The following is a 27,514-nucleotide window of genomic DNA, read 5'->3' on the forward strand; positions in this document are numbered from 1 at the left end:
TAGCCTGAAGTAAGCTATCACTGGAGCCAGAACCTTTGTGAATACTCTGGGCAGTAGATAAGCCAAAGGGCAATGCAGAGAACTGATAATGAGAATTTCCAGCTCGAAACGCAGATACTTTCTGCAACTTAGTCTTATAGGCACATGAAGGTAAGCTTCCTTGAGATCTAAAGTTACCATCCAGTGATCTTTGCCCAGCAGAGGTAAAAGCTGTTGTAACGTCAACATTTTGAACTTGGGAATGTCCAGATAAGTGTTGAGGATAGATAAATCCAAAATTGGTCTCCACGTGCTCCCCTTCTTTGGTACTAGGAACAGGCGAGAATAAAATCCTAGGCCCCTTTCTGGTACAGGGACTGGCTGAATGGCCCCTAATTGGAGTAACAGAGAAATTTGCTTGTGAGCCTCTTTCCTTTGTGTAGGAGGAACGTCTGGCATGCCTTTGAAAGGAGGCAAGGTATGGAAATAAAACCTGTAACCGTGGTGAATGATATCCAAAACCCATCTGTCTTGAGTAATTAAATCCCAATTTTCTTTGAAAAGAGACAGTCTTCCTCCCAAAGGAGCTGCCAGACGAGAATGTACTGGCAGCTGAAAAGGCAGGTCATTGGGTCTGTTTACGAAAGGACTGACCCCTGCCCTCACCAGAAGTCTGAGCAGGAGAACTCCCTGTTCTAGGCCTAAAAGAACCTTGAGCTCTGCCCCTACCACGTCTAGACCTGCCCCTAGACTGGGAATCATAAGCAGGATATGTCCATCCCTTAGAAGGCCAATTTCTGCTAAACTTTGGAGGCTGCACCTGCAAAAAATCTTTAACAGTCTGCATAGATTTAGCCTTGTCCTCCATTTTCTTTAAAACTGCTTCCACAGGCGAACCAAACAACACATCAGACTGCAAAGGAGCATCCAAAATCCTTGTCTTAACATGCTCAGCTAAATTCTGATCCCTCAACCAAGCGTGCCTGCGAAGAACAGAGCCAGTGGCAGCCACCCTCGAGGAGGCCTGCACAGCATCAAAACCACATTGCAAAGAATGCTTACCCACCTGTTCAGACACATGAACTAAATCCAGCAACTCTTTACACTCAATACCTTCCGCCAGAGCATCCACCTTAGATTTTAATTGTGAAAGGAGATAATTTTGATATTTTAACATGTGAAACTGACAATTCAACGCCCTCATGGCTAAAGTGGAAGAAGTATACACTTTCTTTCCCCATCTATCCAAAGCCCTTGCCTCTTTATCAGAGGGAACAGGATTTTTAACAACAGAGGCCTTAACACCCTTAGGCCCCTGAGAAACAATTTCTGGGTCTGCCCTAGGACTCTTAAAAAGATAACTTATGAGCTTCAGGCACCCTATAGTACCTATCAGGTTTAACAGGGGCAGGAGGCAAAGAATCAGGGTTCAGGGAAGCCTCTGCAAAAACATCTTCCACCACATTCAACACAGGAGGTATAGCTAAAGGCCTATGCTGGGGTAAAAACAAGAATTCCCTAAGCCTCTTCCTGGAATCAGAGAAATCTTGGCCTTCCCATTTAAAATGCTCCCTCATGGAATGCAGAGTCTCTGAAAATGAAAAATCCTCAGGTGGAGAAGCTGAAGGAGTGGAATCATCCACATCAGAATCAGAATAATGAGGAAACTCCTGCAAGTCATCAGCCGAAGACTCAGAAGCCTCTGAACACTGTTCAAAACTCTCAAACTCAGGCTCCACCCTAGGCCTCTTATCAGGAGGGGGCATAGAACCTCTAATCATAGTAATCAAATCCTCTGCCATTTTAAGCATATGTTTCTTAGGCACAGAACCTGAAGTGCCAGGAGAAGCCCCCACTGAAGCTAAACTTGGCCTACCCCTCAAAGAAGTCTTGGAAACAGAAGGAGAGGCTCTAACTACCTTAGGAAGAGAGGGAAGAACAGCTACCTGAGAAGCCCCCTCAGTCTGGCCTACCTCCTGAGAGGGCACATCCTGTAACAGTAAAGTCTCAGCCTGAGACTCCACAGAAACTCCTGGCAAAACCTCTGGCTCCACTGAGCCTTCTAACGAACCGACGTCCGGGACTGCCGGTTCTTCAACCCTAGACTTCGCTGCTTTGTCCTTGCGCTTTTTGGACGAAGCGGGCGTCGGAGCATCCGACGGCATTTTATAATTACAACGCTTACCAAACACTAACCTGGCACAGTCTAACCTTCTCTTAATAGTGCGTTTGTTAAATCTAGCACAAGAGCGGCATCCAACAACGTCGTGCTCAGGCCCTAAACAAGGTATACACAAAGTATGGTAATCCCTATGAGGTATCTGTTTCCCACAAGAAATACAATTATTCACTTTTTCTGAAATCCGGTTAAATACTGAGGCAAGAAAAAACCAAAATGTTCCCCAACGGGGTACTTAGCCAACTTTGATTCGGTCTGAAACTCCGACTTCAGAAAATTTCAGAACGCCAACCTGCACTCGCAAAACTGCTTCTGCATCGGACCATGCGGCAAAAAAGACTGAGGATATGACGTCGGTCATGCGCATTAGTACCCTGACGTCCTGACATCAGTCTAATGCGCCTTGACCGACGTCAGCCATATACTTTGGTATTCGGGCCGACTGGACAGCGGACTACCCAATGGTTAGGACTGCAGCAATGTGGAATGAAGAACATGCAATGTTTTCAGGTCTTGATGTACAGTCCTGTAATTGTGTTGCGTTAGGAGCAGGGGCCATAAGGTCAGAGGCCATGGTTTGGTCCGAGTTATGGTCAATAGCAGTGGGTACCAATGTTGCCTTGGCCAGTCTGGCGCTATCAAGATGCCTGTTGGTTGTTCTGCCTTTATTTTCAGTATCACCTTGGTCAGCAAAGGCAGAGGAGGGAATGCATAAATTTTTAGAGAATTCCAGCTGAAGGAGAGGGCATCCGTTTTCCAAGCTAGAGGGTGATGAGTCCTTGTGCAGAACTTTTCCAGGTGATGATTTAGGTGAGAAGCAAAGAGATCTACATCCGATATTCCCCATGTCCTTGTCAGTTGACAGAAAATGTGAGGGTGCAACATCCATTCTTGTGGATCCATGAAGTTTCTGCTCAGATTGTCTGCCAGTACATTGTCCTTGCCTGGTACAAACTGGGATTGTAAGTGTATCTTCAGGCTCAGGGATTTTTCCCAGAGAAGCATTGTTAGTCTGCAGAGGGGATAAGAATGAGTGCCTCCCTGCTTGTTTATGTACCACATGACAGTGGTGTTGTCTGTCCTTATTAGCAAATGTCCTTCTTGTAGTGATTTTTCGAAAGTCTCGATGGCACGCATCACTGCCAACATCTCCTTTTGGTTTATGTGCAGATGTCTTTCCTTTGGCGTCCATAGGCCTTGAATGCATCTGCCCTCCATGTGCGCCCCCCATCCATGGTCTGAGGCGTCTGTTGTGATCATTTGGCCTGCTTGAGGTCTGTTGAAAGACATGCCTTTGTTCAGTTGACTGGCTTGAGCCCACCATAGAAATTCCTTCTGCAGGCATGGAATAAGTGGGATTATGTTCTCTAGGCTGTTGCTGTGTTAAGACCATAAGTTTTTTAAATACCATTGCAGCTTTCTCATATGAAGTCTTGCCAAAGGTATCAGAAGAATACAAGATGCCATGAAACCCAGGGCCTGCAGGATTTTCCTTGCAGTCAGCTGGGAAAGGCTTGCTACGCCTTTGAAGTACTCTGGTAAACGCTGCTGTTTTTCCTCTGTGAGGTAGGCCATTTGTGTTTCCGTGTCCAGTTTGGCTCCTAGGAATGTAATCTGTTGGGATGGTAGTAATTTTGACTTTTGAATGCTGACTGTGTATCCCAAGGCCTGCAGTAGATGCATGACATAGTTCAAATGCCCTTTTAAGGTTTGTTTGTTGTCTGCTTGTATGAGGCAGTCGTCCAAGTAGGGGTATAATTGAATCCCCTGCTGTCTGCAGTGTGCCACTACTGATGCCAGGCATTTCGTGAACACTCTGGGCACAGTAGACAAGCCAAACGGCAATGCTGAGAATTGATAATGCTCTGTTCCTGCAAGAAATCTGAGGTATCTTCTGCAGCTTTGTCTGATTGGGACATGCAGGTATGCCTCCTTGAGGTCCAGAGTGACCAGCCAAGACCCCTTGCCCAGCATGGGAAGAAGCTGCTGTAACGTCAGCATTTTGAACTTTGGCACAATAAGAAAAGTTATAAAAGTATAATCAAGCAGCCCCCTGAAGTCAAGAGGCAATAAATCCAGGCTGAGAATATATCCAAAGATATAAATAAAGTCCACAGAAGATAAATCAGGTACCAGTTTAATGGAGGACACAAGCGCTTTCACATAGCTTCATCAGGTGATGTGGACTTTATTTATATCTTTGGATATATTCTCAGCCTGGATTTATTGCCTCTTGACTTCAGGGGGCTGCTTGATTATACTTTTATAACAATTGTTCTTTTGGCTCTGTTTTTAACAATAAGAAAAGTGTTTAGATTTAACAAGTTCAGTATGGGTCTCCATCTGTTTTCTTTTCTTGGAACAAGGAACAGTCTTGAATAAAATCCCTGGCCTTGCTCCTGAGGAGGAACCCTTTCTATTGATTTTATACTTAATAGCTTGGAAACTTGAGAGAGTGCCTCTGCCCTTTGATGATGTGGCAGGTTTGGCATGCCTTGTCTTATTGGTAATGTGTGGAAGTGGAATCTGTAGCCTTTGTTTATCAAATACAGAATCCAATTGTCTTTGGTTAAAATATGCCAGTTTTGTGAGAATAAGCCTAATTTTCCACCCAAAGGTGCTTCTCTTTGAACCTTTGTAGGCGGTACGAAAGTGAAGTCATTGTGATTGTTCCTGTGGTGCAGCTGAACTGTCTGCGCCACTTCTTTGGTTTGGAGGTTGCCATTGGCGGCCCCTGTAAGATCCTCGGTGTTGTCCTCTACCCCTGGCTCGTCGGCTTTTTCCCCTTTGAAACTTGTCAGAGCGGGGGAAGGACCAATTCTTTGAGGGCCAGTTTCTGCTGAATCTGGGTGGCTGAACCTGAAGGAAATCCTTTACTGTCTGTACTGACTTTGCTTTTTGCTCTATGGATTTCAAAACATCTTGTGCAGTAGCACCAAAAAGCTTTTGTTTCTCCAAAGGTGCATCCAGTAACTTTACTTTAACATGGTCAGGCAAAGATTGATCCTTCAACCAAGCATGTCTACGTATTACAGCCCCAGTCATAGCTGCCCTACATGAAGCTTCCAGTGCATCACAACCACACTGCAGAAAATGGTTATTAACCGGCTGAGTGCTATGTATATGATCCTGCAGTGCCTTTTTATCAATAGGCTCAGAAGAGGCTACCTTTTTCTGTAAATCATCCAGGAGAAAATCTTGGTACTGAAACATGTGAAAAAGGCAGTTAAGAGACCTCATGGCTAGGGTAGTGGAGGTGTATACTTTTTTACCCCATCTCTCCAGGGACCTAGCTTCTCTGTCAGCTGGCAGTGGGTTTTTGGCAGAGGAGGAAGCCACTCCCTTGGGGCCCTGTGAAATAGTCTCTAGATCCACAGAGTGGGCCTTAAAAAGGTGCTTGTGAGTGTCAGGGACCCTATAATATCTGTCCGGCTTGATAGGAGCAGGAGGAAGAGAGTCAGGGTTGGCACTGGAGTCAGAGAAAACATCATCCAAAACATCCATAACTGGAGGGATAGCCAGAGGTCGGTGCTGGGGGAGCTTGAGGAAAGTACGAAGCCTTTTCCTGGAGTCAGAGAATTCCTGACCCTGCCATTGAAAATGTTCTCTCATGGAATGCAGAACTTCCCCAAATGAGAAATCCTCTGGAGGGGAGGCTGAGGGAATAGATTCCTCAGCATCAGAGTCCTCGTAGGCCTGGAAGGGTTCATCTTGAGTGTCAGAGTGCTCAGAATCCCCAGAGGCTTCATCCGAGGAGAGGTCGTCCACCTGCTCAGATCTAGGTCTTTTCTCTGCAGGTGGCTGAGAACCCCTGTCCGGATGAGGCTGAGACCCCCTGATAAGGGAAATAAGATCTGCAGCCAGAGACATGATCTGCTTATCAGAGGAAGGGGCCTGGGCAGGCTTAGGATGGGCCTTGGCCTGACTGGCGGCCTTAGCACGTGCAAAGGCCTTGATGGACATGGAAACAGGAGGCCTAGCAGCCCCACGTGCAGGCGTTACCTTGTCCACCGGAATGGTGTCGGGTAGATTCCAGAACTTTGGTTTCCGGAGGAAAATCAACAACCGGCACCGGAGAGGCCTCCGAGACCGAAGGTTGTGTTAGTGCTGTGTCGTCGGCCTGGAGCGGTAGATTTACCACTTCCGAAGGAGCCGGAGCGCTAGTAGAGGATTTAGGAGAAACATCGGTAGTGGACGCGGGTCGAGGACGTCGGTCCCGGTCCTTGCGTTTTTTAGCAGATTGGGTTGTCGGTTGTTCCAACGGCATGATATACGCAAAGGATTCACCGAAGAAGTCCTCGGCGAATTCTGCCCAGCGCCTGAGAGTGCGCTTATTAAAGCAGGCACAGGCAGCACAGGCCGAGACGTCGTGGTCTGGGCCCAGGCAGGGAAGGCAGAGAGAATGGAAGTCCTTATGAAGTATTTGTTTACCACAAGACAAACAATTATTAACTTTCTCAATTTGTTCTGACATCGGCTGAGGCAAGAATAAATGTTCCCCAACGGGGTACTTAGCTTTTAGATGACTTCGGTACTGAAAACACAGGAGCTGACCGACCGGCACTTGCGAACTGCTTCTGCTTCGGGCACCGCGCGGCAAGAAAGACTGAAGAAGATGGCGTCAGCCGATGCCTTTATACTCCAGCCGTTGTGACGTCGGAGAGGAGGCGACACCAGCCGATGCCGGACCCAGACTTTGGAATTCGGCTGACCGAGGGCTGCCTGAGGCAGGACAACCCATATGTTATGACTGCAGTTGCATTCTTGAAGGACATCACCACAAAGTACAGTTTTGTACCTACCATAAATGTAGATGTCCGAGAGGAATGCATCTGCAGTCTTTACAAATGGGTTGTCCTGTCGTCAGGCAGCCCTTCGGTCGGCCGGATTCCAAAGTCTGGGTCTGGCTTCGGCTGGTGTCGCACTTCACCCGACGTCATTGCGGCAGTTATTCGGGTATAAAGGCATCAGCCGACGCCATTTTCCTCAGTGTTTCTTGCCCCAGATGCCAGGTGCCCTCTTGGATGGCTAAATTTGGATAAATGCCAAAGTTTCCAAATAGTAGAGAGCAAACACATAAAATAAGCATGTATGTACATATATACAAACAAATACACCATAATAGATCCCCCCCAAGCTAGCTGAAGATTGGCAAATACCCTAGGAGTACCTCAGAGGGGAAGGAGGGTGGGTAATCCTGACTGCAGATGCATTCCTCTCGGACATCTACATTTATGGTAGGTACAAAACTGTACTATGTCCTTCAAGGATGCATCTGCAGTCTTTACAAATGGGTAGAATACCATAGCTAAACTAGGGGAGGAGGAAATGAGAAGAGATTATGGTGTAGTTAGGATCCCTTGCAAAACAGCAGTGGCAAAGCCAGCATGGGATCTAGAGTATAAAGGTAAGTTATAATGCTTGGCAAATGTATGCACGGAGGTCCAAGTAGCAGCCTCTGTAATGTCCTTGGTAGCCACTCGTGAAGAAAGCTGTGGTAGTGGCTGTAGCCCTTGTGGAGTGAGGCCTGATGTTCTCTGGAGTTTTCTTTCCATGGTAGGAGTAACAAAATCTAATGCAATTTCCTATCCATTTGGAGATTGTCTGTTTAGAAATAGGTTTTCCTTCCTTTCCTGCTGCATATGCTACCAGAAGCTGGTCAGTTTTTCTATTGTTTTTTCTCCTGTCCAGGTAGTAGCGTAATTGTCTGTGTACATCCAAGGTATGTAAGAGCCTTTCCCCCCTGTTCTGTGGGTTGGGGAAGAATGTAGGAAGGTGGATAGCCTGATTTAAAGATACTCTGGATACCACCTTAGGCATAAATGTAGGATTTGTTCTCATGGACACTCTATCTTGATGGAAGATTAGGAAGGGTTGCACTGCCATTAATGCCTGTAGTTCAGAGACCCTTCTTGCTGAAGTTATTGCCAGCAGGAAAGCAGTCTTCCAGGATAAGTATTGTAATTCTGCTGTTGCTGCTGGTTCGAAAGGGAGAAGAGTCAGTTTTTCTAGCACAAAGTTCAAGTCCCATGCGGGCAATGGAGGTTTCCTGGGAGGTTTTACATTTTTGATTCCTCACAGAAACTGTCTGAGCAGAGGGTGCGAGAAGACAGGAGGATCCAAGCTGTACTCTGCTGAAATAGCTGATGCATGTATCTTGATGGAGGAATAGGACAGGCCTGTATGGAAGAGCTCCGCCAAGTACTCCAGGATGTTGGCTATGTTCACCAGTGTCACATCTTGCCCCTTTGCAGTACTCCAGATGAGATATCTTTTCCATTTTGCTGCATAATTCTTTCTTGTTGAAGGTCTACGAGCCTCCAGGATTATGTCTTTAACCCTTTGGGATAAATTCGGGTTAATTGCTGTTATGTAATGTTCCAGGCAGTTAGCTGCAAAGTTTTTAAGTTTGGATGCAGAATGTTGTAGTTGTTCTGTGTCAGCAGTAATGGGATCAGGGGCAGTGTCCATATTTGTCCCCGGGACATGCTCCTCAGAAGTGGATACCAATGTTGTCTTGGCCAGTCTGGGGCTATCAGAATGATCCTCGGACGTTCCTCTTTGATCTTGAGAAGCACCTTGTGCATCAAAGGTAGTGGTGGGAATGCGTATGCTGTCAGGCTTTTCCAACTGAAGGATAGGCAGTCCACCTTCCAAGCAAGTGGGTGGTAAGTCCTTGTGCAGAATTTCTTCAACTGGTGATTGAAAGGGGATGCAAACAAGTCTATTTGTGGTAATCCCCATTCTCTTGTGATGGTTTTGAAGCTGTCCGGATGCAGCATCCATTCGTGGGCATCTGTTGTAGTTCTGCTTAATATGTCTGCTAGAATGTTTTCCTTCCCTGGTACATAAATTGCCTGTAACTGAATGTTGTAGCTCAGAGCCACATCCCATAGGTCCAGTGCCAACCGGCATAGAGGGTATGAGTGTGTGCCTCCCTGTTTGTTGATGTACCACATAACTGTGGTGTTGTCTGTCCTTATCATCAACTGGCCTTCTTGGAGAAAAAGGTCTGAATGCCTGGATTGCCAATTTTACTGCCATCATTTCTTTTAGATTTATGTGCAGATGCAGCTGGTCTTGAGTCCATAGGCCTTGAAAGCAGTTGCCCATCATGTGTGCCCCCCAACCGAGGTCTGAGGCATCTGTCGTGATGGTTTGTCTTGGTTGACTTTTGCAAAAGGGCAGTCCTGTGTTTGATTGACAGGCCTGAGCCCACCATAAGAACTCTTGCTTCAGGCATGGGATTATTGGAATTTTGGTTTCTAGGCTGTGCTTGTGCTGAGACCACAAATTCTTTAGGTACCACTGTAGCTTTCCCATATGCAGCCTGGCATGAGGTACCAGAATTATGCAGGATGCCATGAAGCCTAGAGCTTGTAGCACTTTTCTTGCGGTTAGATGGCTCTGCTTTGTCAATGCCAAGAAGTAGAGAGGAAGTTGCTCTTTCTTTTCTGCAGTTAGAAATCCCATTTGTTTTGATGTGTCCAGTTCTGCACCCAGAAAGGTTATTCTTTGGGATGGAATCAGCCTTGACTTTTTTGTATTGACTGTATATCCCAGGGCTTGCAGCAGGTAGATGACTCTCTGTAAATCTTCTGTGAGTTTGTTTTTGTTGTCCGCTTGTATCAGGCAGTCGTCCAGGTAGGGATAAATTTGAATTCCCTGAAGTCTGCAATGATTGATTACTGCTGCCAGGCATTTCGTGAACACTCTGGGCGCAGTAGATAAGCCAAAGGGCAATGCTGAGAATTGATAATGCTCTGATCCTGCAAGAAATCTGAGGTATCTTCTGCAAATTGGTCTTATGGGGACGTGCAGGTATGCCTCCTTGAGATCTAGAGTTACCAGCCAAGACTCCTTGCCCAGCATGGGAAGAAGCTGCTGTAGGGTCAGCATTTTGAATTTTGGGACAATGAGGAATGTGTTTAAAGTGGACAGGTCTAGAATAGGTCTACATTTGTTTTCTTTTCTTGGTACCAGGAAGAGCCTGGAGTAAAATCCCTTCCCTTGCTCCAGAAATGGTACCTTTTCCACAGCTCTCATTCTTAATAATTGAGATATTTGTTTTAGAGCTTCTGCCCTTTGAGAAGGTGGTAGGTTTGGCATTCCTCTCTTTCCTGGGAGTGTATGGAAATGGAACCTGTAGCCTTTGTCTATAGTCTGCAAAATCCATTTTTCTCTTGTAATGCAGTGCCAGTTTCTTGAAAATAATGTTAGCTTTCCGCCTAAGGGTGCTTCTAGTTGTTCCCTGGTAGGCGGTGCCACCGCCAAGTCACTGTGATTGAGTTGTTGTAGTGGTGGTGGATGTATCCGTGCCTCGCTGGTTGTTGCCCTGCCACTGGCGACCCCTGTAGGCACCCCTGGATTGGTTTCTGCCTCTAGAGCGCCTGTTCCTGCCTCTTTGTGCCTTAGAGGTGTCCGGAAAGGACCAATTCTTGGAGGGCCAGTTCCTGCTAAACCTTGGAGGTTGAACTTGTAAGAAATCTTTCACTGTTTGCACAGATTTTGCTTTCTCTTCCATCTTTTTTAGTACCTGCTGTGCGGGGGCACCAAATAAATTGACCTTGTCCATAGGTGCATCCAAAAGCTTAGATTTGACATGGTCTGGTAATGCCTGTTCTTTCAACCATGCATGCCTCCTGATAACTGTGCCAGTCATGGCTGATCTAAAGGAAGCCTCCAGTGCATCATAGCCACATTTTAAAGAATGGTTACTAACCTGCTGTATGTTATGTAACATTTCTTGAACATACTTTTATCTATAGATTCTTCTGAGGACAGCTTTTAGTCAACTGGTCAAGCATAAACTCTTGATATTGAATCATATGAAATTGGCAGTTCAAAGCTCTAGCTGACAAAGTAGCAGAGGTGTAAACTTTTTACCCCATCTCTAAGGACCTGGAATCCCTTTCAGAGGGGAGGGGGTTTTTAGAAGAAGTAGCTGCTACAGCTTTAGGGCCCTGGGAGATAGTCTCTGGATCTGCAAAAGGAGCCTTATATAAGTGGAGATGAGTGTCCGGGACCCTGTAGTACCTATCGGGCTTAGCAGGGGCCGGAGGTAAAGTATCAGGAGCAGTGCAAACATCATTAAATGCATCATCAACGACAGATAGGACTGGAGGTATAGCTAAAGGCCTATGCTGTGGCAAGTGTAGAAAGGTCCTAAGCCTTTTCCTAGGGTCTGAGAAATCTTGGCCCTGCCACTGAAATTGTTCCCTCATAGCATGCAAGGTTTCCCCAAAGGAAAATTCCTCAGGAGGAGAGGCTGAAGGGATGGATTCCTCAGCATCAGTCTTCGTAAGGAGAATAAGAAGCCTCAGGAGGGTCTGTATGATCGGAGTCATCCGAGGAATCATCTGTGGCTACTGGCTCAGGGGGCTCTGCTCTAGGCCTTTTTTCTGGAGGAGGGAGAGAGGCCCTGTCTGGATGAGGCTGGGCTCCACGAATTAAAGAGATGAGATCCTCTGCCAAAGAAAGCATATGGGAGCTGGTGCTGGGCCTGTGAGAGGGGGGCTTGGCAGGCACAGGTTTTGATGCTTTGGCTGCCTTAGCCCTGGCAAAGGTCTTAATAGACATAGCTGAAGGAGGCCTAGCAGCTCCACGTGCAGGGGTAGAAATATCTAGGGGAATGGTGTCTGATAAATCCTGTGAAATCGCAACAGAAGGTTGGATTTCAGAAGCCGTTTCTACCAGGATAGAAGAGGCCTCTGTAGAAGGCAAGTTATCGGCTGAAGAAAGAACCGCTTGCTCGGTTTCGGCCGAAACCGAGACACTTGTGGTTTGCTTAACCGCGGTTTTGGCCGAAACCGTGGACCGTGAGTGTCGGTCCTTTTCTTTGCGTTTTTTGGTTATTTGCGTAGTCGGAGGATCCGACGGCATAATGTAGGCAAAATCGGAGCCGAAAATCTGTTCAGCAAAGTCCGAGCGACGTCTAAGCGTCCGTCGGTTAAAAGAAGCACAGGCCAGACAAGCTGCTACGTCATGGTCTGGGCCTAAACAATGTATGCAATAGGAGTGGAAATCCTTATGAGGTATTTGTTTCCCACAAGATAAACAGTTATTAACTTTCTCTGACATCGGCTGAGGCAAGAAAGAGTCCCCAACGGGGTACTTAGCTTTATAGAAGTCTTCGAAGTAGCATTCGGTAGTAGTAATCTCTGGATCTGTCCGACCGGCACTTGCGAACAGCTTCTGCTTCGGGCGCCACGCGGCAAGAAAGACTGAGGAAAATGGCGTCGGCTGATGCCTTTATACCCGAATAACTGCCGCAATGACGCCTGGTGAAGTGCGACACCAGCCGAAGCCAGACCCAGACTTTGGAATCCGGCCGACCGAAGGGCTGCCTGACGACAGGACAACCCATTTGTAAAGACTGCAGATGCATCCTTGAAGGACATCCCTTACAGGATGAAGTCATAGCAACCAGCATCAGAGGTCTTCCAAGGAAGACATTTTATAGTTGCTAAAACACCCAGTTTAAATTATCTAATGCATAGTTTGCACATCAGTAAGGGACTTGTTCCTGACAGGATCCTGAAAGGTGACAAAGTATAATATCCCTCTCAAGAAGGGTTGGTAAATAATGCAGATATACCTGAAAGGTGAACTTTCAGAATCTAGTTTCTCACACTCACCTCAGTGCCAATGCATAATTCATGATAATCCTACCTTGTATAGGAGGAATCTAACAAATTAGACGCCAACTAAAGAGCAAAGCTCGCCTTGTCTTCGATCTTGTAGACTGTTTCTCTGTCACCTAGAATACTGAGGATGCACTGCCTTACAGGTTCATAGGTAGGCACTATGCAAGTGGTCAAAGAGACCACAGAAAAGCCTAGCACAGTATCCCAATTGTCCTAGAGTACTGTGTAGTTAAGTAACTTACTAAGAGTCACAGAATAGGCAAATGGAGGCTGAGGGCATTAAACCCTGGACTACAGGAAGCAGCTCATTCACAGCCTTAATCCTCTGTACTGACTGCTAGATTGAGTCTTAACTATATGTTCAGTAGCAAACTTAACATATTACCTGATATGTGAAAAGTCTCATTTCTGGATCACATAACCTTCGGTAGTGCACAGTGGATAAGAAAGCACCTCAGTAGAACATACTTAGCCCCTAAGCCCACCAATTCTTCTCCACCAAATAAGTGAGCACATTTTCTCCAAGTAAAAAAAACAATTAAAATTTGCCACCTACACCACTGCAAAGATATTTTCATATATATTTGCCCAACATCCTATGAAGTCAAAGAACAGCCTATGGATGAAAGGGCATCTATACACAAAGGACAGTGAAACAGTAACTAGGACACACTGATGAGGGTCTTCTCACATTCTGCAAAAGACCCAAACAATTGTTCCATCCTCCAGTATTCAGGATCTCATCTCAGGAAATGGTGTTGACAGTGGACATTCAGGGTGTGATGGACTATTTTTATCCTGGTTTCTATCCCAGTTAGGAAAAGAATGAAACAGCCAGATTAATTTATGAACAACTATGGCAAGACTTTACGAGAAAAGTGGATAGTACTACATGGCACAATCTTCAAGAAAAAACAGATATGCTTCCTTACAGTTCAAAGTCACAAATCATGCAGACTGAAATAGTGGTCACAAAAATAAAAAAATAAAATAATAAATAAAATAAAAACAGCATCTTCCAAGAGCAAAAGTTCAACCATGATGAGACGAAGTACAGTTGTGTATACTTACCATAAATGTAGATGTTCGAGTGTATTCACTGTTGCAGTCCTGACTTGTGGGATTTCCCACCATGGAAGACCTTGGCCGGCCCAACTACCAGAGAAAAATCTCCCTCCTCCAACAGCTGGCAGACGCCCTGACTGATGTCAGTACACTCAAGTAAAAAGGGTGTCAGCCAATGTCATGATCGCCATTTTGTTCTTGTCCCCTGAAGGTAAGATCCCACCTAGATGAGCCCTAATGTCAAGGGCCTTTGACAGAGGACCTACAAAAGGAAGGAGGCAAGAGAGAAGGGACTCCCTGACTAGAGAAGAAAAGTATAGTTGTTTACACTTACCATAAATGTAGATGTTCGAGTGTATTCACTTGCACTCATTACATTTGGGTTATCTGCTTGCAGTAGCCCTCAGGCGGCCTGATTAAAAAAGTTTTGGGTCCTACGTCGGTTGCTGTCTCTTCTTCCGTGACGTCAGGTCGTCAGGGGTATTAAACATGCAGCCGACGTCATTACATCAGTTTTTTTTGCCCCAGATGTCAGATGCCCCCCTAATGGGAAGCAATTAAATCTATAAATATACAAGGTTATACCTCAAACAAAAAAGCAAATAAACCAAAAAGCTTTTAAGCATTGAAAAAGAGAGAAGAGGTATAGCCAAATGAAGTCAGGGGGCTGGAGGGAGGGTAACCAGGACTGTAAGAGTGAATACACTCTAACATCTAAATTTATGGTAAGTGTACACAACTGTACTATGTTCTTTGTGTTTCACTGTTGCAGTCATCACATTTGGGTGGATTCCCAAAGCTAAGGATGGGTGGAGGAATTTAGATAGCATTAGGACCAGCTATAAGGCCCTGCAAAACTGCAGTGGCAAAGCCAGCTCTGGATTTACAGAAAACTGGCAAATGGTAATGCTTGGTGAAAGTATGTACAGAACTCCAGGTAGCAGCTTCTAGGATGTCCCTGGTAGGTACACCTCTGAGAAAGGCTGTAGAGGTAGATGCAGCCCTGGTTAAGTGGGATATGATCCCTTGTGGGATAGGTTTTCCATGGTGCTTATAGCAGAAATGAATGCAATGGCCTATCCATTTGGAGATGGTTCGTTTTGAAATAGCCTTCCCCTTTGTCCTTGCAGCAAATGCCACCAGCAGTTATTCAGATTTCCTTTCAGGTTTAGACCTGTCCAAGTAGAATCTAAGTTGTCTGTGCACATCTAAGGAGTGCAGTATCCGTTCCCCTTTGTTCTGTGGATTACGAAAGAAGGTAAGCAAATGAATGGACTGACTAAAGGCCACACTGGATACTACCATTGGCATGAAAGAGGGATTGGTCCAGAGGGACACCCTGTCCGCATGAAAGATGATGAAAGGCTCCACTGCCATAAGGGCCTGTAATTCAGATACCTTCTTGCTGAAGTGATGGCTAAAAGGGAAGCTGTTTTCCATGAAAGGAATTTTAAATCTGCAGTAGCAGCTGTCTCGAAAGAAGGAAGGGTAAGTTTCTCCAATACAAAGTTAAGGTCCCAGGCTGGAGTTGGAGCTCTCCTGTGTGGTCTTAAATTTTTTGCCCCTCTGAGGAACTGCTTGAGCAGTGGAAGAGAGTAGAGGGGAGGTTCTGTGTTATAATGAGCTGAAATGGCTGAGGAGTGAATTTTTATTGAGGAAAAAGACAGACCCTTGTGAAGCATCTCAGGTAAGTATTGTAAAATCTGAGGTAAATTGGGCACTGCTGTGCTCATCCCTTGAGACTGGTTCCAGGCACAGAATCTTTTCCATTTCTCAGTATAAGATTTTCTAGTACCAGGCCTCCTTGCCTCTAAAATGACATCCATCACTGGTTTACTGAGGGATGGTAAAGGAGATCTTAGGTAATTAGCCAGGCTGTTGGGTTCAGTGTTTGAAGCTGAGGGTGCAGAATCTGGTTCTCCTGCTGAGACAGCAGGGTAGGAGTCTGAGGCAGGTGCCATGGGGCCAACAGTGACACACTGCGCAGGAGGGGGTACCAGTGTTGGCATGGCCAGACTGGTGCAATCAAAATCATCCTTGGTTTGTCTTGTTGTTTTGGGGGGAGGCAAACAGGTCTATATCTGGGCTCCCCCATTTGCAAGTCAACATGTTGAAAATCCTTGGTTTCCACTCGTGTGGGTCCATGAAGGTTCTGCTTAGTCCATCTGCCAGTGTATTTAGTTTTCCTGGTAGGAATTGAGCTTGCAGATGTACTTGGTAGCTCAAGGGTGTGTTCCACAATGCCATGGCTAGTCTGCAGAGGGGGTAAGAATGTGTACCCCCCCCCCCCCGCTTGTTTATGTACCACATAACAGTGGTGTTGTCCATCTTTACCATTAATTGTCCTGGAAGAATGTGGTCCTTAAAGGCTGTCAGAGCATTTTGTACAGCTAACATTTCTTTATGATTGATGTGAAGGTGCATTTGAATTGGGTTCCATTTGCCCTGAATGCACTTCCCTGCCACATGCTCCTCACCCCCCATGCATAGTCTGATGAGTTTGTTGTCAGGGTTTGGGCGGCAAGCGGTAATGTGAATGGTAGTCCCTTGTTTTGGTGGCAGGCCTCTGCCCACCGAAGGAACTTTAGGCATAGACAAGGAATGATAGGAATCATTGCTTCTAGATCCTGAGAATGCTGACACCATAGGCTTTTTAGATACCATTGTAGTTTCCTCATATGCAGTCTTGCATATGGAATTAGAAGAATGCAGGAGGCCATGAACCCCAAGGCTTGCAGTATTTGCCTTGCAGATGGCAGGGTTTTTGTGACCACTTGTTTGAAGTAGGTTGTCAAGTGAATTTGTTTCTCTGGCGTGAGGAAAGCCATCTGCGAAGTTGTATTCAAGCTTGCTCCCAGGAATATAATTTGTTGACATGGTACCAGGTGTGATTTCGTTTAGTTTATGGTGTACCCCAGACAAGTTAGCACCCTCTGTACAAAAGCCAGATGATTCCAAAGTATGTCATGGTTTTCTGCCTAAATTAGACAATCGTCCAGGTATTGGCATATTTGAATATTTCTTTGCCTGCAAAATGCAATGACTAGAGCTAGGCACTCTGTGAATACCCTTGGCGCAGTAGATAAGCCAAAGGGCAGTGCAGATAACTGATAGTGCGTGTATAGCCTGCTTTGAAGCGTAGGTATCTTCTGCAAGATTCCCTGATTGGGATATGCAGGTATGCTTCCTTTAAATTTAGTGTTGCCAACCAGGCATCTTTGCTTAGCATAGGAAGCAACTGGGGAAGAGTCAGCATCTTGAATTTTGGAATCACCAAAAAGGTGTTTAGAGTAGGCAGGTCCAGGATAGGACACCAGGAATTGCTTTTTCTGGGTACCAGGAAAAATCTCGAGTAGAAACCTTGTCCCTTTTTCTCTTCTGGTACCAAATGAATAGCCCCTATGCTTAAGAGAGAGAGAGAGTACTTGCTTTTGGGCCTCTGCCCACTGCTTGGGAGGTAGATCCGGCCAATTGCTTGGAGTTGGCGACGTGTGGAATTGAAATTTGTATCCTTGGGACACTATATTTAAAACCCACTTGTCCTGGGTAATAAGTCCCCAGTTCTTTGCATGAAGTGCAATCTTTCCTCCCACAGGGGCAGTCAGTTGAGAAGTGCTTGGAAGTTTTAAAAAGAAGTCATTGAGACAGTTTACCATAGGGGGAAGTTTTATTACTCCCAAATTTGGAAGTGGAGGCCCCCCACTGCTTAGTCCTGTGCGTCCCCTGGGACTGAAGCCTGGGTGCTCTGCTGGATCTGGGTTTGGACTGAGAAGGTCTGGAAGAGGCAGAAAATGACCAATTCTTAGAAGGCCAATGCCTACTAAATCTTGGAGGTTGCACTTGTAAAAAGTCTTTAACAGTTTGCATAGATTTAGCTTTTTTCTCCATCTTTTTAAGAACTTCTTCTGCCTTGCTGCCAAACAGGTGGCCCTGATTTAAGGGAGCATCCAGTAATTTTGCTTTAACATGACCTGGCAAGGATTGCTCCTTAAGCCAAGCATGCCTTCTAAGTACAGACCCAGTTACTGTAGCTCTGCGAGATGCCTCTAGTGAATCAAAACCACATTGCAATGTATGTTTACCAACTTGTTCAGCAGAATGCATGCAATCCTGTAAATCCTTATTTTCAGCACAATCAGGAATCAACATCATTTTCTGTTTAAGTAATCCAATAATATGCAGCTGATACTTTAACATATGAAACTGGCAATTAAAGGCCCTAATAGCCAAAGTTGCAGAACTGTATACCTTCTTACCCAATCTATCCAGCGCCCTGGAGTCTCTATCAGAGGGGGGTAGGATTTTTGGCAGTAGTAGCTTTAATGCCCTTGGGTCCCTGTGAAATGGTTTCAGGATCCGCAGTATGATTTTTGAAAAGGAACTTGTGAGAGTCTGAAACCCTGTAATATCTATCAGGTTTTCTGGAAGCAGGAGGTATAGCTAAAGGCCTGTGCTGGGGCAGGAGTAAGAAATCCCTAAGCCTCTTTTTAGAATCAGAGAAATCCTGACTTTCCCAACGAAAAAGCTCCCTGAGAGTGTGCAAGGTTTCACCAAAAGAGAAATCCTGAAGGGAAGCAGAGGGAATAGAGTCCTCAGCATCAGAATCCTCACAGGCAGATAAGGGTAATTCCTGGTCATCACAGGAAACAAAATTTGAGAATCCTGGTCAGAAGTACCATAAGCAAACTCAGTCCTATGTCGCTTAGAGGGGGAAGGTTGGCTTCCCCTGATTAAAGTAGTAAGATCTTCAGTTATTCTTATCATTTGTTCTTTAGGCATAGAGGCCTGACCATGCGGTCTGGGCGTCAGTTTAGGCCTTGAAGAAGAAGATGGCGCTGTTTAATATGCAAGTCAGTAGGCCTGAATACACCCTCAGAAGCCGATGCCTGCACAGCGGCTTCGGACCCATCTAAGGCAGAGACATCAGCAGGTTCCACAGTTGAAGCATCTTGCGGCATACAGGACTCTGAATGGGTCACAGTAGAGGCCTGCGAATCTGAAGTAGCGGGCATCAGTGGCTGCGAAAGCACCTCACTGAGTACCGGCAAACTGGGCGGCCTGTCTCCGTCTTTATTTTTGCATTTTTTCAGAATGTCGGTGGCTTACCGAAGACATATCAGGATAATTGAACCGAGCACCAAAAAATTTAGAAGAGCAAATATAAAGACGACAGATAGTTCGTGGTTTAAATAAGGCACAAAACCAACAGCGAGGTACATCATGGTCAGGGCCTAGGCAAGGAATACAGTACGAATGAAAATCTTTACGAAGTACTTGCTTTCCACAAGAAATGCAATTATTTACTTTTACTGGCATTGGTTTAGAGCAAGAAAAAGTTTCCCCAACGGGGTACTTAGCTTTTAGTTGAAGACTTCGGTTCTGAAACTCAAAAATGAAAATTTCAGGAGTCCGCCAACCGGCACTTGCGAACTACTTCTGCTTCAGGCACCGCACAGCAAGAAAGACTGATGTAATGACGTCGGCTGCATGTTTTATACCCCTGATGACCCGACATCACAGAAGAAGAAATAGCAACCAATGTAGGACCCAAGACTTTGTTAATCAGGCCAACTGAGGGCTACTGCAAGCAGATAACCCAAATGTAATGACTGCAACAGTGAAACACGAAGAACATCTTGTTCAAGCCTACCCTGTACGCTGAGGGGTAGGAGGGAGGGAATAAATACTGCAACAGTGAATATACTCAAATATCTGCATTTATGGTAAGTATACGCAACTGTTGCAGTCCTGACTTGTGGGAATGATTTCCAAAACTGACAAGAAGGACTGAAGGTAGATTAAGGAGAAGAAAGGATGCCTCGCAGGATGGCAGTGGCAAATCCTGCTCTGGACTTGGAGAAGGCTGATAAGTGGTAGTGTTTAGTAAAGGTAAGCACTGAAGACCAGGTAGCAGCTTCCAGGATATCCTTGGTGAGTACCCCTTTCAGGAAGGCAATAGAGGCAGCAGTTGCCCTAGTAGTGTGTGGCATGACAGCATCAAGTAGTTTCTTCCCATGATGGCTGTAACAAAAGGAGATACAGTGAGAAATCCATTTAGAGATGGTTTAGAAACTGGTTTCCCTTCAGAACTGGTAGCAGAAGCCACAAACACCTGGACTGATTTTCTCAGAGTCTTTGTTCTGTCAAGACAGTAACGGAGCTGCTTATGCAAATCCTAGGAATGAAGAAATCTTTCCCCTTGGCTTTGTGGTTTTGGGAAGAAGGTAGCCTGGTGTATGTATTGATTTAAGGAGGTGTCTGTCACCACCTTGGGCATAACGGAGGGGTTAGTCCTGACACAGACTTTGTCTGGATGAAGATGAGGAAAAGTTCTACTGATGTAAGTGCCTGCAGTTCAAAATCCCTTTTAGCAGAAGTGATGGCTAACAAGAAGGCAGTATTACATGTCAAGAATTTTAAGCCTGTGGAGGCAGCTGGTAGAAGAGCAAGTTTTTTCCAGAACAAAACTGGGTGGCCTGATGTGGATCAACCCTCTAAGAAACTGTTTCATAAGGGATTGAGAGAAGATAGGAGGTTGGGTGGGGATGTGGGCTGAAATAGCCAATAGGAGGTTGGGTGGTGATGTATGCTGAAATAGCCAAGTCATGAATTTTTATGGAGGAGTACGACAGGACTTTGTCCAACAGACTTGCCAGATAGGACATTATGACTGCGATCTTGGCTAGAGGAGGATTCTAACATGTTGCCCACACCAAAGGGAGAACCTCTTTCATTTAGCAGAGCAGGATTTTCTAGTGTTAGGCCTTCTGGCCTCTTTTAGGATGTGTTAACCCTTTTTGTCTAGGATAGGATCTCTCCACGATGTTAAGGTAAAGGTATCCTCCATGTTGACAATTTGGGGGACCGCAGGTTGGGATGCACAATCATTCCCCTGTCCTGCATCAAAAGGGCCAATCTCTATGACAACTGCCACGGTTTTGTGCTGGTTAAGCTGAACATCAGAGGAAACCAGTGCTGCCTGGGGCAGTCTGGGGCTATTAGTCTCACCCTTGGCCCCTCTTCTTTGATCTTTCAAGCACAATGGGGAGAAGAGGGATTGGAGAGAAGGCATAGATGAAGAGGCCTGTCCATGGGAATGAGAAGGCATCTGCCTTCTAGACTGAGTTCATTTTGTCCCTGGAGGAAAACTTTTTCAATGGAGTATTTTCCCTGGTGGCAAAACAGTCTACTTGAGGAACTCCCACAGGGACAGGAATCTATCCCTCCAGCACGTCCTATTTATTGTTGTGGTGAGGTTTAGATCCCTGGAGCATGTGGCTCGAGGGGATATGGTTTTCTTTAAGTTGAGCATGCCCATCAATTCTGGGTTGGACATGGCCTTGTATGTCAGGCAGAGATCACCTCTGAGTAGGCGGTATGCAACAGAGTACAGATGGAGTTTCTTCAGTCGAGTTGCATAGGGCATCTGCTTGAGGCCAGTGATCCTCTTGATGACGTACTTCTGTGGTCTTTCCAGTTGTTGCAGGTGTCTTGTAAGGTACATCCCAAATGAGGCATTGTACTATATCATGGGTCTGATGAGTGATGCGTAGAGGGGCCCAATGACCTCTTTCAATCTGGATGCAAACCCTTTTGTGATTAGGTGGACCACATAGAAGGATTTTCTAACCACTTTGGCAATGTGATTATCAAGGAGAGGTTACTATATACTTGGGTCCCAAGATCCCTTATTACGTCTTCCGTATTTAGGGAGCTACCATCTATGTGGTAGTTTGTGAGTACTTTGTTTTTTCCAAAGGGGATGACTATGCACTTTTTGGCATTTAGCTTGATGCCATGGTTTTGATACCAGGTATCTGTCTCAGTGAGACCCTTTTGAAGGATGTCTGTCAGCCAGAGTCAATTATAGCCCCTAGTTTGCAGTCATCTGCGAACTTTGTCAGCCACAGTCCTCCTGTGCTTGCCTGTACCTCTGAGAAGTATATGCCGAACAGGAGGGGTTCCTAGGACTGAGCCCTGGGGAATGCCACTTGTAACCGGTTTAGAGTCAGACCTAGCTCCCGTAACTCTTGCCATGTGGGTTCTGTCTGTGAGCCAGATGGCAACCCATCTCATGACGTAGGGGTTTATGTTCAGGCTGGTGAGCTTGTCTATAACACCCAAGTGGGGAATGGTGTCGAAGGCCTTTGAGAAGTACAGGTAGGCTGTGTGGACCACCTTTCCCTCGTCTATAGCCTTGGTAACTGCCTCAAAGAAGTCCACCAGGTTTAGAAGGCATGATCTGCCCTTAACAAAGCTGAGCGGGTGGGGTCCAGTGTTTGGAGGTTCCCAATGTCTATGTTAATGAGATCCATAATGATTATGCGCTCCATAGCTTTGCAGACCAAGCTAGTCAGGCTTATAGGGCAATAGTTCCCAGTCCGTTGTGGCTCCACCTTTGTGGAGCGGAATAACCATTGCTGTGCGCCACTCTGTGGGGACGTAGCCTGTGGAGAGGCTGAGTTTAAACTGTGTGTTTAGGTGAGGGGTTAGTTTATTTTTTTGCTCATGTAAGATGCAGCCTGGGACACCGTCCGTCCCCACTGATGCTGTGTTTTTGGCAAATTCTTCCTTGAAGCAAGGAATCCATTTGATCTTGGCTGAGAGTGGTTGTGCATGCTGGCACCATACATTTTTGAGGTACCACTGCAGTTTACTCATATGTAGCTTGGCCAGTGGGATAATGACAATGCAACAGGCCATATAACCAAAGGCCCTCTCTGGCTGTGAGGAAATCCCTGACCATGATTTTCTGAAAGTACAGAGTCAGGAAGGAGATGTTGTCCAGAGCCTAGAAAGCCTTTTGGAGTGTAGAATTCGAGTAGGGACTCCAAGAACAATTCTAGTTAAGGGGTCTGTATGGGATTTTTGATGATTTATGGTAAACCTCAGACAGGTTAGGAGGTTCATGGTGAACAAAGTCTGAGCTGAGCTTTGTCAGGCTTGTAGCCTGGAAAAGGCAATCATTCAGATAAAGGTAAATTTGCACTACCTTTGTTCTGCAGAAGGCAATTAGAGGGTCTAAGCACTTTGTGAAAACCATGGGAGCAGTAGGCAAATCAAAGGGCAGAGGACAAAATTAACAGTGCCTATTACCTGCTCTGAAGCACAACAAACTTCTGTGCGATTCCTCTATGGGAATATGTAATGTGCATCCTTTAGATCTAGGGCAACCATGAAGGCATTGGGAGAAATCATGGGCAAACGTTTTGAACGGTCAACATCCTGAATTTTGGTACCTGCAGGAACTGGTTGAGGACAGACATGTCCAGTATAGGCCGCCATGTGCCTTCCTTCCTGGAACCAGGAAGTGTCTGGAGGAGGAACCCCTACATTTTTTGGTGTTCTGTGACTGTTTCCACCGAGCCCTGAACACACAGCACATCTATTTGGGACACAGCTAATGCTCTTTGGTTTGGTGGAATGTCTGGGAAGCCTGATGGCTTCAAAGACTGCTTCAATTTGACTTTGTAGCCCATTGTACTATTAACTTGAGACACTGACAGAATTAGGGAAAGTGAATTAATATAAATTTTCTGAAGTATAAAGTCTAGAACTATAATTACTGACAAAACTTAAGTTCAATTCACCTCCCTTTCTCTGAAAGTCATCCGTTTTACAAGGAATTAAGAGAAACAGAGCTATAGTTTGAGTCAAAATCAGGGAGTTGAGAGGTATGTTCTAAAGGTCATGATGAATATAAATAGCTAGCATATGCACCCTGTCTGGGAAGTAATAGTGACCAAAGTCACATCAGTACCACAGAGAAATCAGAAGTAGCTATGCACTAAATGACTGAGAAACTGAGGATCATTTTCCACCAAATGGAGAATCTCTTATACTTGACACTCTATGGGAGGAGGACTTCTTAATGTCGCTCTCTTCTGTCAGCCGCTTGGAAGGTCTGGAAAATCTTAGCAGCCAGACCCACATACAGAAGTGGCTGTAACTCCAATCAAGGACATCCTACCCTAATTTGTAGAGTGAATATTTCCAACATTGCCAGGGACTACACAGTCTAAAACCACACACTTCCTGTCCAACAAGAGCGACAAGAATGAACTTTTAAAATTCTCTGAATTAGCAGTGAACCAGAGGAAATAGTGGGGAATGTGCACAAAAATCTTCCCTACCAGACAGAATGCATCACTGCAAACACCTATTTGCTCTACAGCATAAAGATGATGGGAGTCACACTCTCCTAATGTACATACAGATTCTTCTTTGGGGTGCACTAATCCAGGAAGACCACAAAGGGGAACATCACCAAGACAGGGATGGAGAAGGGGCTCACAAAATCTGCCAGCACAGTCACATCTAGGAGAATATGAATAAGGGGAAAGCCTGCTCCTGTGTACAAACCTATTAACAGACCTGCACTGCTTCTCTGCAGACATGGCATGACCTAGTGCCCCATGAACTTGTTGACGGACCACATGATAAACTAAATGCTGGAAAGAATTACAGCAGAAACCAGCTCCAATATGCTCCCCAAAGTTATCATAGCCTGGAAGATTGGTCTCTGTGGCAAATAATTTACATGGAGAACCCTTTCCAAGGAGAACCACCTTCTTTAAACTGTGGCAGCAAAGCTGGGTTTCCCACTATGTTACACAAGCAGTCACTGTCAGGATTTACTGTGGGGTTGGTTGCAGTAAAAGAAGACAAAATCTAGTGGTAACTAGCCACCACACCCACAGTCCAGCAATACGGGTCCAGACAGACAAGAAATATAAATAAGGGTTAAATATTTATTTCCATGTTTGTATTTGTTTTCTGGGGTAGAGCAGTAATCTCCTTAGACCTTTTTCCACAATCAGTCTGGGAGCAGTGTCTGGTTAAAGGACTTGCTCAGAGTCACACAGGCAATGGAGGGTGAGGGAATCAAACCTTGCACCCACCTTAATCCTCTAAGCTGACTTGAGTGCTAACACAAATAATTGTCAGAAAGACATATAATGTATCAGACAGCAAAACCAAATAGTTAAAATGACAGTTATGGGAAAAGCTACACAAACACACGCAGTTGCTAGAGGCAAACTGGACATTTTAATAACTTAAGACAGCAGTAGCCCTCTTTTAAAAGTAGCTTTTAAATTTACCAGTGTAAGATGTACAGCAAAAAATATTTTTTATGATAAATATGGGTCCATTTTCAAAAATCATGATAAAAATCATTCAAGTCATAAGATCCAGAGTTATCATTTTACTTATGTTTTTGTTTTTATAGTTAGAGTATGCACATATGACAGGAAAGAAATTAAAGCAAATTCACAGAATTTGTGTAGGGCACTCAAACATCCATTTTCAAAGTACAAAACACCATAGGAGCTTTACAGGGACCCTCAACATTTCAATTCTAAGCCCCGAAGAAAGTTGCTAATTTGTAGATGCTCCTTCTTGATAGATCCCGTAGTAAAAACTTTAAGTAAAGCTGCATTAAGCTTGTTTAGGCGCGGGTATATCCTCACTCAATTAAAGGGGAGCTGAGAAAAACTGGTTAATGACATCAGGAGGAATTCTATCATAATCCATGTTACTTTAAGTGTTTTTTTTTTTTTTTTTTTTTTTTTTTTTTTAAGAAAGTCAAAATAGGTGCATTTTCTTCTTCTCAGCCCTCATTCAAATCAGTGCAGCATGTTTCCCTTTGAAAGCTTTGTTATGCATCATTGTGCTCTTCAAATGTCAAAAGATGTAAACAATCACAGGAGCTCAGTGCGGGACTCTAAAACATTCAGGATGACATCAGATTTTGCAGTAAACTACAGCAAACCTTTACATCTAACATGCATTTCCTGGTTGGAATATTGTTTTAACTTTTATAAAGAACAATTCTTCAAAACATACAGGACAATTCCTTACCACACACATGATGTACGAAAGTATAGCTCCAGAAGAGCCAATCAAAGCCCCAACAATAGTTAGCAGGTTATTGTTCAGCAAGAATCCCTCTGCACATAGAGCCCATCCAGAGTAGCTGTTTAATACTGTGATAACTACTGGCATATCAGCACCACCAATAGCAGCAGTAAGAGTTACACCCTACAGAATAAAAAAGAAAAATGACAAAAAATATATATATGAATTGGACTCATCAGCACTCTGTAAATAAAACAAAACTATTCTTATCTAAAATTTCACACTATCCCATTCTAATGCAGATTCATTAGCACTACCTCCTCTCAGGTGCCTGTCTTCCACAGATCACATGCCCTGCTCAGTAAAGGTAAATGAGTAGAACAGCTTTGCAGCTACTTCAGGACTACAGCAACTCTGCCACACAGTGTAACAGAAAGTACATTTGTGCAAGGACTTACCATAACAGTAGATGTCATACACTGTTGCAGTATTCTTAACAGATGGGTTTAGAGGTCACCAATGTCTGGCTGGGGTGCCAAAGCTTTACTGTCCTAGAACATACATCCAAATGACGTCCTTAGCTCATAGGCATCTGGGTACTAAGTCAGACGTACAGATGAGATCCTCAGACTAACTCCAAGACAACAGCAGAATGAAGAGAACCAAGGAAGGAGACAGGTGAGCCAGGAAGTATTGGTTTGAAAAAGGTAAGCATGTTCCCTTCCAGAACAGCTGTAAAATCCTGGAATACTGAGTGTCTGTGCATATGTATGTGCATGTGTAAGGCACAGTATTTGTGCCAATAAGAAAAAAGAAGGGGGATAAGGTGGGAGGGAAGGAATATTAAAACAGTGATCAGTAGGACATCTACTGTTATGGTACATTCTTATATAACTGTACTATACTCTGAATGAGTCACTGATGCAGTACTACCAAAGTTGTACAGAGGGAGAAAAAGGGTAGCAGGCTTAACAGGAAAAACTGGAGGAGTCCAACAGGCCAGACAGAATAAAATATTGCCCGGGACCTGGAAAATGTAACTAGCTTTAGTGTTTTGTGAAGGCATGTACAGATGACGTGGTTCCTAAATGGACCTGGTATCCACCTCCTTGTAGAATGCACCTAATGAAGCCACTACTCGAGTGGAGTGTGCTTTTAGCCACATGGGTAAAGTTTTACCATGGTGACAGTAGCAGAAGGAAATAGCCTTTGAGATCCAGGAAGCAATAGATTGTCTGAAAAGTGGTTGTCCTAATCTGGAATCCATAAAGGAGATGAAATGCTGACCTGCCTCTCTGATATATTTAGTTATGTTTAGGTGAAACCTCAAATGTCTGTGAATGTCTAAAGAGAGTAATACTCTTTCTTCCTTATTTTGGGGGCTGGGGAAAAAAGTAGGCAGACTGATTGCTTGGTTGATGGTAAGCTCACTAACCACTTTTGACAGGAAAGAGGGATTGGTCCTGAGGACCTCTGTCTTTGTGGAAGATGAGGAGGGGTGGAATAGCTATGCGAGCATGGAGTTCTGAGACCTTGCAGGCTGAAGTCAAAACCAGGAGGGGCACTGCTTTCCAAGTGCAGAATTTTAGTAGGTTAATTGATTAACTTGACCACGTGGTTTTTAGGACTATTATATAATCTGGACCATCTAGCTATTTATGTAACTTGATAAAGCTCGGTACTACACCGAGCGAAAGCGCTCGTCTTCAAGGGTGGTTTTTGTATTCAATAAAGGAATTATTTTGAGCTACTGGTTTCGCTGGTGTCGCTTCTTGGCTACGTTCTT

General features: G+C 44.9%; 1 protein-coding gene across 2 annotated transcripts in view; it reads right to left on the bottom strand.

Moving 5' to 3' along the window:
- NNT (nicotinamide nucleotide transhydrogenase) overlaps positions 1–27,514 on the bottom strand; it is a 1,308,245-nt gene that overhangs the window by 280,800 nt on the left and 999,931 nt on the right. For both annotated transcript variants that reach the window (XM_044076912.1, XM_044076918.1), the window contains exon 17: positions 25,732–25,911. In XM_044076912.1, the coding sequence (XP_043932847.1) occupies positions 25,732–25,911 (180 nt within the window). The remainder of the gene's footprint in view (positions 1–25,731; positions 25,912–27,514) is intronic.

This window comes from Protopterus annectens, chromosome 1.part1, assembly GCF_019279795.1.
Source record: "Protopterus annectens isolate FY-2018-M chromosome 1.part1, PAN1.0, whole genome shotgun sequence".
Classification (NCBI taxonomy): Eukaryota; Metazoa; Chordata; order Ceratodontiformes; family Protopteridae; genus Protopterus; species Protopterus annectens.